Below are 11,815 nucleotides of genomic sequence, written 5' to 3' on the forward strand. Positions count from 1 at the left end.
TTTCTATAGAAACGTAAAGTTATCGATAACTTTTCTATAGAAAAGTAAAGTTATCGATAACTTTTCTATTGCCTTGTGACAAAAAACTTCTTGGGATAATATGGAAATAAGGAGGAGAGTCAACTATACTGAACTCATAATAGTTGTGGGATCGCAAATCAACAGGTGTCTTCAGTAGAGACAGTGTCTACAGTAGAGACGGACACTAAAATGCCGTTCAAACTTCCGGATGAATGCAGACTTGTGGTAATAAGCAGACTTTTTATGTGAATAGTTAGGCAGCGTTAAAGGTTCTGAAAGGTCCCAGGATCAAATCCAAGCTGGTACTTCGATATACAAATGTTTTGGGGTGCCAGGACACAGTGGTACTGAAGCTGACGAGATTACGGACAAGCTTGTAAGGTAGGGCTCGGCATTATGCTTGAAAGAGAAACTACCACTCAAGTTTTTTTTATCACAGGATATATTAGAAGATATTTTGCTCAGGACTTGGAGAAATGCATAATCTCATTAGCCCTGTGGCTAAGACTGAATACGACAGATACCAAACTACTACAACTAGAGCTGCACAAGAGTAGTGTTAGAGCCATCATAGTTATGATCACGGGTCAGAGCCTAGTTATGACTATAAGAAATAGATGGGACAACGGCACTCCGGACTACTGTACAATGTGATGGGACGAAGTGGAATTGGAAACTGTGAAGCACAGATTTAGGTGGTTAGATCGACAAATCCATGCGGAAATAAAAGATGTTGGGGCTGTATGCCAGAAAAAATTATTGAATTCATTAGGGGAATAGGGTGGCTTTATAGTAGATTATTATTTTAGGTATGAGAGCGTAGAGTTCTATTGATTTTTCGCCAGTGTTCTAATAGATTTTCTGATATAATCACCTAAGTATTACTTTTCTATTTTCTTTTTTTTTACATATTTTCTTCTTGAAGGTATTCACAATGGACTCGTAGGTATCCGAGTGGAAGTGTATTTTTTTGAGACTGAATGTAGTAATTCGGAATAGCCGAATATAACATTCTAACTTATGTTCCACAAAATTGATTTCACATCTTCCACATTTACAAAACCAAAATCCAGAATGCGTTTGGTCAAGAACTGCCGCGTTGGAGATATGTCCTAAATCATTTTCAAATGTTAATGCCATGTATTGATATATCGAATAAAATATTTTTTTTGAAAAAAATCAATTTTTTTGTGTTACTTTTAACAATATCAAGTTCTATCGGGCTGAACAACTCGAATGAATTCCTCTAGAAAATTACATTCTTTCAGACCTACTTATTTAATCTATATATAAGATATACTATCCAGAATTATGTTCATAAAAACCAAAACTATGGAGGAAGGGGTTGTGGCAACACTAGTTCCAAGGTTGTAATTACAGAATGTGATATGGTTTTTCTAAACTAGTCCTAGTGCCAGTTTGTTTGGATTAAATTTAATTATATTTTTTATAATCTTTAACAAATTAATAATTTCACTTACTTTCCATTTGCTTAACCTAAACAGCAGCACTTATTGGAAAAATATCTTAGCACTGCATAAATTATAATACAATATATTGTATTCCATTTGATGAGCATTAATGCGACGTTCTGTTAGTACCAATGTTTGCTGTAGCTTTTCATTTTCACTCGTCTGCTTTGCGGCAGTATTTGTATTCGCTCTGGCTGCTGTATTGGCAGCAGCACTATTAATCTCTAAGAGCATTTCTTTTATTTTTCGTCGTTCAGCTTCGAAACGTTCCCGGACTGTAGAGAACCATTGCAGGGAATTGAAGTCACCGATTTGATTTAAAAGCTTGAGAATGTAGGCCAGACCAACGGGGAAGCCATCATCGAAGAGCACAGCTTCTTCGCGATCTTTTTTATTGATTTTAGACTTTACCGCCAGCATATACTCCACATAATTCATGATCAGAGGTGGAACAATAAGATAGAAATTACGCAAATGTAAATTGTGGGGATTACGAAAGAAGGGTTGAAAAGCTTCAACCAAAAGCTGGAGTAAAAAAAAAATATTTGTAATTATGTTTATATGATGATTCTATCATATATTTGGACAAATTCCTGTCGGTTGCCAATAATACTGGAAAAACTACGTTCTTTCCGTAATGCGACTTTTAACTAATTTTTAGCAATTCGCTGATTTTTTCCAGCTGACATTTGAACAAATTTATAAGAAAGTCAGGGAAGTGTAGGGTTGAATTTTGAAAGTGATTTGTAACTAGTGTCTTACCTTAAAATAATCCGTATTGTCTGCAAAACTTTTGGCTAAATTTTGTATATTTGTTTCAACATTTTCGGCAGCCATTTGAACAACCTCGCTTAATTGTTGCTCTTTACATTGGGGTACGAATTTTAAGTTCTCATCAAACTTGGGTAAATACAAACTGGCGCTATAATTGGCATGTATACTGCCGGAACGAACCAATCGTATATAGCCCATGGCATTGCCTACAATAAAACAATAAATAATTCATAATGAAATGGCTGTACGATTAACAACATTTAAAACACCTACCAACATGCGTTATTACTTTCCGAAACAAATCCATATACGTTTGACCATCATTGGCTAAACCCAATTTACGTATATCCTTATTAAATGCATCGGCTCGTTCGTAGGGATACAAAGGATATTTATCCTGTTGTTTGCGTTCGGCAAATGATCTCAACTCTTTCATTAGGCGGGCTTTGATTTGTTCATCGTACAGAAACTGAGAAAATGTATAGAACTTTTGCCTCAAAAACTGATATGTAAAATTTACGGTGGTATTTATCACACCTGTGCCATGAGTTCTCAATGAATTCGCCACATGTCGTATGCCAATGGTGTCCAAATGTTTATTCGAACTTTGTTGTTCCACAAAAATTTGCGAATTCATATTGTAAACATACTTCGAAACGAATATATGAATTTTACGCATAATCTCTAAAATATCTATACCCTGTTCCAAGGTTTGATTGGGCAAATAATCTTCGACGGGATTCAGTATTAAACGATAGTTGGCCAAATGTCTCATTTCTTCGTAGGTTTTCCAATCGTGCAGTGATATGGTGGTTAAATTATAAAACATGGCACTCAAATAGTTTTCTATGTGATCCTTAAGTATCACATAGTGGCCATTTACTTGTAGAGGACATACATTTATCAGTTCCTTGTAGTCATTGATGCCCTGTTCGAAGGGATTCATTTTTTCCACTTGTAAATTGGCATGTACTTCTAGACGCAAGAATATTTCAATTTGAGCACATAATTTACTGATAATCTCAGAACGTATACTTTCATAGGTGGACTTTTGTAAATCTTTGGTGACATTTAAATCTTTTAGGTTGAGAAAATTTAAAGTGTTGCCACATTCGGTAGAGGCCTGTATTAGATACTGGAAGAGCAAATGGTTACAAAAAAAAAGTTATTAAATAAGGCAGTTACATTTCCAGCTATTACATTTTAATCTATCAACAGAAGGAAATTAACAGGAACAATTTCATTGCATTATAATTTGCTATCGTAATATTGGACAATAATTATCGAATATTGAATATCGAATTCTAAAATGATTGATCTAAACATTTTTATTATAAATTCAAGCTTACAATGTTCGAATATAAATATTTTTATCAAAATAATTAATGGGAATGTGATTTTTAAGTGTTATTTGTTTAAATTTAAGAAGAAATTAATATTACAAAATTTAAATTTTGAATAATTTTCGAACTTGAAGTAAATTTCTAAAATGATTGAAAATCTAAAAATTTTTATTATAATTTCAAGTTTTTTGCATAAATATTTACTTTCTGTTGTAATATTGATGTTCGAAAATCTGAATATACATACTTTTTTTTTGTCAAAATTGTTAATGTAAATTGTTAATGTAATTTAATGTTATTAAAATTTTAAATTTGGAATATGTTCGAATTTTCGATCATAAAAAAATTTAAAATAACTGATAATCTAACCACTTTTTAAATTTTATCCATTTATAAATTATTCATTGCTTAATCTCAAGTTTCGTAATTATGTTCGAATATCAATATTTGTGAAAATCTAATAAATTTATTTTCTGCTGTAAAATTAGAGTTCGAAATTATTTTCGAATTTATATAAATTTTGGAAAATATAATTTCTTATCAAAATATTAAAGCTGAACATTATTTTAGAATTTTCGAACATGGAAAAAAGTCCTAAATTAACTGAAAGTTAACATTTGTATTATAAATTCAATATTGATTTCGAATATCCGAATACTTAATATTTTGAAAATTTTCTCTCTAATATTGAAGTTTGAAAATTTTCGAACATGAAAAAAATCTAAAATAACTGAAAATCAAACAATTTTTATTATTTAATCGATTAAAAAAAGATTTACTGCTATAATTTCAAAATTAAAAATCATGTTCGAATTTTAAAATTTGTATAACTTTAATACTGAAATTTGAAATAATGTTCGAATTTTCGAACATGAACAAATACCGAATAACTGAAAATGTAACCTTTTTACTTAATTCATTAAAAAATCATTCACATTTTTCGAAATCATGTTCGAATGTAACAATTTATGATAATCTAATATTTACGTATAACTTTTTGATTTAAATATTTACAGTTTTATTTTTATACCCTCCACCACCATAAGTGGTGAATGAGGGTATATATAAGTTTGTCATTCCGTGTGTAACATTGAGAAATATTCATCTGCGACCCAACAAAGTATATATATTATTGATCCTTATGAAATTTTAAGTCGATTGAGCCATGTCCGTCTGTCTGTCCGTCTGTCTGTCTGTCTGTCTGTCTGTGTAAAACACGCTCACGTCCAAAATAGACAAACAAAATGGTTAAACTTGCAAGAAAAATGTTTATTGTTCTCCTAAGCAGTTTGGTATTGAAAATCAGCGAAATCGGTACAGTGGAACCAAAGTTATGAATGAAAATATGGGACAACCTCAAAAAAAAATTGATAATTTTCATATATTTTTGGACATTTTTTGTAAATATATTGCAGCTAATATCATAAAATTTTGCACTCGTTACTTTTATGATAAAAGGAGTAACTCTGGTTAAAATTATAAGAATCGGTCCAAGATTTCTCCTAGCCCCCATACAAATTTCTTCCCGAAATATGGTTATATGGTCTATAAATGCCTACAGAATATGAATATCCATATGAAATTCAGCGAAAATAAGTTTCGTGGTAAAAGAAATTATATTACAAAATTTTTCGTGGATCGGCCCATATTTGACCATAGCCCCCATATAAAGTACACTTCCGAAAATCTCTTAAATAAGCATAAATGTCTTATAAATATCGCTATCAAGTTGAAATTCGACATGAATAATCCCCATATATACCAAAATTGCTGTACCTAATTCTATGAAAATCGGCCGATAATTGGTTATAGCTCCCATATAAGGACCACTTCCGAAAAACACAATAACCTACATAAATATCTAAAAAATATCAATATCAAAACAAAATTTCACACACATCCATAGTTTATATTTAGAAATCATACTACTGGATTTTGTGAATATTGGTCCATATTTGACCATAGCTCCCATATAAGGTCCACTTCCAAAAATCAGTTAAGTACTCATAAATCTCTTATAAATACATTTATCATGCTAAAATTCGACAAAAATTATACTCATATATATAGATATCACTGTACCAAATTTTATGCAGATTGGCCGATAATTGGTCATAGCTCCCCTATAAGGCCCATTTCCGAAAAAAGATATTAACCTTAAAAAGTATTAAAAACATATCGATATCAAAATGAAATTACTCACAGATCCAGTAATTTGAATCCAGTAATCATACTTCTGGATTTTGTGAATATCGGTCCATATTTAACCATAGCTCCCATATAAGGTCCACTCCCGAAAATCACTAATATCCTCATAAATTTCTTACAAATATAGTTATCAGGTTGAAATTCAAAACAAATTTATTCAATATATACAAAAATCGATGTACCAAATTTTATGATGATAGGCCCATAATTGGTCATAACCTCCATATAAGAACTACTTCAGGAAAACACATTACCCTGCACAAATATCCATAAAAATCTACACTCAACCAAAATTTTACACCGATGAGTAATTTGTATCCAAGAATCGTACTACAAGTTTTTTTAAATATTGGTGCATAATTCGGCATAGCTCCCACATAAGATCCATTCTGGTTAATAGCGTTGTTTATATGAAATTCTACAAAAATAGCCCTCAAATACTTAGGACCATAATAGGTCATAGCATCCATATATTAAATAAAAATAGTATACAGATCAGTAATTTGTATTCAAAAATCATAATACTGAATTTTGTGAATATTGGCCCATAATTGGCACCAGCTCTCATATAAATACATAAAAATCACGTTAAAATATTTTATAACAATCGAACGATAATAGGTCATAGGTAACACATAAGTCCCACAACCAAATATTTTGAAATTTGTCTAAATATATTTGTATACCCTTTTTTATACTCTGTTTTATACTCTGTTAAAAGGGCAAAATGTTGAGGTCCAGACTTAAACTCGACAACACTTCCCCTTTGCGCATGTGAAATTTCATTAAAATCGGACTAAGGGTTTAGAAGTTACAGATTTGTTTCCCTCTTTTTTTTCTCATACCACTGTGCGCCACTTTGACACTGAGATATTGTAGATCGTTTAACCCAGTTCCAACAAAGTGTTTACGGTTACCCATGTAAGAAAATAATAATTTACACGAAGATTTAGAAAAATTAAATTTAGACGACAATTTCTCAATTAAAAGACAATAATTAACTGTGTCAAACGTTCTAATAGGAATTTCAGTTATAAATTGCTGAATTAGATACAATTTTTTGTACATTTGAAATTAAATATCTTCTGCGTAAACTAGTCTTTCTAACAATTGTTATATTATTTCAGCTTTTATACCATCATATTTAGGTGGAGGGTATTTAAGATTCGGCACGGCCGAATATAGTACTCTTACTTGTTTGTTATAAAATTATTGTTTGATTTCGAATTTTACATAAAATTATGTTTTTTTACATTTTCAGATAAAATATTTGAATTAGTATGAGACTTTGCAATGTTTTCGAATTTTCGAACTTGACAAATATTTATTTCTTGTCTTTTTCAATTTCTCTCTTACCTGAAATGAGTTAAAATCTAATTTTCTATCCACAATCTGTTTTAAATAAGCTTTCAAAATCGATTGATGCCAAAACAAGAATGATGTATCACACATATCTTGCATGGAATCTTGTAAATCGCTGATCAATTCTATGCGCTTTATAAGATTGCGAAAACGTTCTTGTTGTTCCGTTGACAAAATCTTATTTTTAGCACTGGAAGCATCGAAGGCCAGTTTGGCTACTAGTATTCTAGCTTTACTAGGAGGACCATGGAGACAACGTTCAGTTATTTTTAATGCAGCCAAAGCATCCACGCTTTTATCGCGTAGTTTAGAAGAAATAATTTTTTTCTGAAATCATGAAAGCATTTTTTTTATAAGAATCTTAAATTATACTGTTTGGAATTTTAGATAAATTCTAAATTATGTTTGAATTTTAAAATATTCATAAATTAAATTTTCTAATGTATAACAAAATATTTTAAATCTGAAATTATTTTTGAATGAAACATTAATAACTAAAAATTGTATCTTTCCTATTATTTAAAAGATTAAACATTGAAATTGCCATCTTTTACAATACATTTATGGTGTAATATTTAAAAATTATTCCACTTACCTTGCAAACACTGATCAATTGCAATACCTTGTATTGGAAATATTGTAGAATACAATGTATTACTTTGGCGATGCTGGTGTCATGCTCATTAAAACACAACTGAATCATTTTCAGCATTTCCAATAGCTTACAAATATCCAAAAGCGTTTGCTTGGTCATGGGCACCTGTAGATTTTCATGGGCATTAACAATACCCTTAATCAAATAACTCAAATGGCCTGATGTATGTATTCCCTGCACTAGCAACGTTGTCAGCTCTTTAAACTGTTCAATACGCAGCTCAAAGGGACCACAACTTAAAATCTTTTCAATTTTTAACATCCATAAAGTAATTTCATTGCAATATAAACGGCAATCTTTGCTCAGTTTCTGGCCATGATGTTGTAGGAATAGCTGTTGCTGGCGCCGAAAGTCCATTAAAAGTTTTTCATGTGTTTTGATGAGGGTTAAAGCATTTTTGCGTAAAAAATCTGTTGAAGACCAAGGTATGTTACCAATAAGCATAATTGCTTGATGTTTGTTATTTAATTCAATTAAAAGTTTAAGGGTTTTCGTATCAACTTGACCGCAAAAGTCATGGAACACCACACAAAAGGCGTTTAGTTTTATTATATTGTGGGTATCATTAAATGCATTTAATTCACTGGGATTAGTTTTATCAATATCATGCAGTTGCAGTTTCATATATTCATTGAATTGCTGGCTTAATTGTCCAACACCTTGAGGACCTATCTTTTCCTTTATACTGAAAGTACTGTCGAGAAAGTGCTAAAAGAAAATTTTGAATTTTTATTATTTTTTTTTTTAAATATCTTTTAAATGCTTCGAAAGTATTATTTATACATACTCTGAATATGCAACCAGTGAATATAAAATCCAATTCTTGCAAACAATTTTGCAAACCGTTTAGTTCCGAGGAAGAGCAATTATCCCAAGTGGTGCCACTTTGGCTAATGGCTTCTATTGTTTTCTTGTATGAGGGCCAATATCGTGCAAAATTGGAATGATATAAAATCTCATCGAAAATTAAAATGTTCAAAAATAAATTGGACAAATAATCGCAAATGTGCTGAAATAAGAAATGAATACAAAAAATATTATTAAAAAATACAGTGAACATTTCAAAATATTCAATAAATAGTTAGCAATACAAACAAATTCTTAAGATATTAGTAATTCATTAATAAATGATGAGGAAAATCAAAAAAATTTGAGAAGATATCTGTTTTCGAGTTTTTAAATTTAACCCCCCTTTAAACAATCCATCCAAGAAGCAAATTGCAACCAAGACCAGCCTCATTTCGGTGCGGCCAACAGTTCGAGAACTAATTTCCAGTTTTTGATTATTGATAACCAGGGAAACCAAAATATGCAAATGCATGTTTTTTCTGGTGAGTCTAATGAGCACATGGATAAGATATTTACACGTTTCAGAACTATTTAAGAATTTTGGCATCGATTTGTTAGTGCATATTTTTGCATATTTTACCCTTAAATACATATTTTTGCATATATTTGTTTTAAGAGCATATTTATGTCATATTTTGCGTTTTTAGAGCATATTTTACTGTTTAATAGCATATTTTGAGTTTATCAAAATCAAATTTAGTCTTACTTATTTTTCGCTCTTGTGTTACAAGTTTTTACTTCCTTTGTTTAAAATTCAAAATTGAAAAATAGATGGCCTTTAACAAAAAAAAATTAAAAAACAATTTTTTTTTTTAAAATTTAAAATAACAATTCGAAAAAATTTTTTATCCAAAAAACTGAAAAAAAATGTTCACCTAAAAAAAAAATTTTTTTTCCAAAAAATTAAAAAACTGAAAAAAAATTTTTGTTCACCTAAAAATATTTAAATTTTTATTATGAAGTATAATTAGGTGAAGGGTATATAAGATTCGGCACAGCCGAATGTAGCCCTCTTACTTGTTTTAATATAAAATAAGCACTATTTTAATAATAGCTCCATCTAAATATCAAATTTTAGTTCTAACTCAAACTTAACCGTTCTAAGTGTTAAAGAAATATTGTCTTTTAAATTTGCTCCTGTAACATCAGTTGATGTCGAAAGAACATTTTCTATGTATAAAAATGTGTTCACATCCAATAGACAACGATTTTATTTGAAAATTTAAGTAAACTTTTTTTGGTTAACAATTTTGTAAAAGTTTGTTCTTTTAAGAGCATATTTTTTAAATTTTAAGAGCATATTTTAAAGTTTTTACTGCATATTTAAAGCGCCTAAAACGCTTTTTTAGAGCATATTTCCGGTTTCCCTGTTGATAACCTTTGGGGCAGTATTTTTTGGGAATATCTTACTGAAACTCTTGCAATTAAATAAACTAGTCTTGGAGTAGTTTTACGAGGTCACAAATGTAGAGCTTTTACAGTACCTGTCTCACGAAATTTTTTAAAGTGCTTATTTATTATTTGATTTGAAATACATATTTGGTCGAATAAAAAATAAAAAAACACGCAAATTATTGCTGGTACAATCACGATTTAAACAGTATAACTATTAGCAACTGATACCTTTCATCATCCTCCTTCACACTTACCATCAATTTCATTTCTATGCCCGTTGCTGTTTTCTCATGAGCCAAAACCGCGCCACACTGATGTAATAAATTATTGCCCAGCAATATGCAACGTTGTAAAAGAAATTGCATTTGACATAAAAATTCCATAGATTCGCTCATTTTCAGCATAACCTTATTGTTATTGTAACTATTATTCTTTTTAGGCAAATCCATATCATTATCCACATTTGTAATATCCTGCATGATGACCAGCAACTCTTCATCTTTATAGAGAAATTTCAATTGCATTTGTTTGGCCTCCCTGTTGATGTCATCAATTTCGGCACATAAATGACCGAAAGTTAGCAAAACTTTATTAAGCATTCTTTCCGACTCCAACAGTTTGACCAACATCAACTCTTCCTCATTGGCGCTATAATTAACTTGTACGAAGGGTTCCCTTAGCAAAGGTTTTTCTTTGTTCTGTACATTGTTTTTGTTGAGAATTTTTGCTAATTTCTTATCGTGTACATCCAAGAAGACACCATAATTCCGTAATTGTTCTTCGGCTGATGATACTGCAATTAATTGGACAAGTTCAATAGAGTTTTTTCTTTTTTACATCAATTTTAAACTTACTAATTGTGCTGTGATCCATTTTAGATGATTGTTGACTAATAATAATTTGTGTTTCCGAAATTAATAAATGAATGCAATTGTTTTTGTAAACTGATAAACAAATCTGAGGAAATAAACAAAAATACAAGAAATTAATTTTAATTAATCAGCTGATGCAAGAGGTGTAGTTTTAGGGTATTGCCAGATTGGTTTCGTATCGAAGTACAGTGGTACAATTAGACATAAATGGGTACATACATATGTATAAAAAAATATTATTTTTATCTATATAAATAAAAATCAAATGTCGTTCGTTGGTAATTGCATCAGTTGAGAACGGCCGGACCGATTTAGACAATTTTTTTAAAAAAGGTTGGTCATAGTCCAACTTAGGTTTTTACGGAATGAAAAATTGAGCACGCCCACTTTTTTTGATTTATGTATATAAAATCGGAAAACGGCTACACCGATTTTGCTACTTTTTTGTTTAAATGTTCGTAGTTATCCAATTTAAAATTTCACTGAAGGAAAAATTGACCACGCCCACTTTTTTCGATTTATCCAAAATCGGAAAACGGCTGCACCGATTCGTCTAATTTTTTGTTTAAATGTTCATAGTAATCCAATTTAAATTTTTACTGAAAGAAAAGTCCGCAAAAGTTTTTATAGAAATAAAAATTGTTCACGTCGACTAATACCTACGCCCACTTATAAAATACATCTGCAAATATGTGACCAAAGGCAGTGACATGGCTGTGATTTTAGTTAGTGTGGAAAATTCTAACGATGAAGTCACCAAAATTCAAATTGGCCGCAATGTAAGTAGTAACAAAGCAATTTGGCGCATTTTTTCATTTGCCATTAATGAAAGATATCCAACTGTTGTTCATTTAGCCGTACATC

At 30.5% G+C, this 11,815-nt stretch overlaps 1 protein-coding gene across 1 annotated transcript; it reads right to left on the reverse strand.

The window, feature by feature from the left end:
• Positions 1–78: 78 nt before the first annotated feature.
• Positions 79–11,030, reverse strand: SWIP (strumpellin and WASH-interacting protein). Its single transcript, XM_065508271.1, has 8 exons — positions 10,934–11,030; positions 10,334–10,872; positions 8,623–8,844; positions 7,776–8,543; positions 7,175–7,507; positions 2,541–3,402; positions 2,256–2,473; positions 79–2,018 (listed from the first exon to the last, which is right to left on the reverse strand). Exons 1-8 carry the CDS (start codon positions 10,950–10,952, stop codon positions 1,533–1,535), a joined length of 3,447 nt encoding a protein of 1,148 aa, XP_065364343.1. The 5' UTR covers positions 10,953–11,030; the 3' UTR covers positions 79–1,532.
• Positions 11,031–11,815: the final 785 nt, after the last annotated feature.

The sequence above is a fragment of the Calliphora vicina genome, chromosome 4 (genome assembly GCF_958450345.1).
Source record: "Calliphora vicina chromosome 4, idCalVici1.1, whole genome shotgun sequence".
Lineage (NCBI taxonomy): Eukaryota > Metazoa > Arthropoda > Insecta > Diptera > Calliphoridae > Calliphora > Calliphora vicina.

Excerpts from the sequence above, each read along its gene's own strand:
- SWIP (XM_065508271.1), bottom strand. Across the intron at positions 3,403-7,174 it reads TAGATTTTAACTCATTTCAG|TATCTAATACAGGCCTCTAC; the intron begins GTAAGAGAGAAA and ends TTGCTCTTCCAG. Across the intron at positions 2,474-2,540 it reads GAAAGTAATAACGCATGTTG|GCAATGCCATGGGCTATATA; the intron begins GTAGGTGTTTTA and ends GTTTTATTGTAG.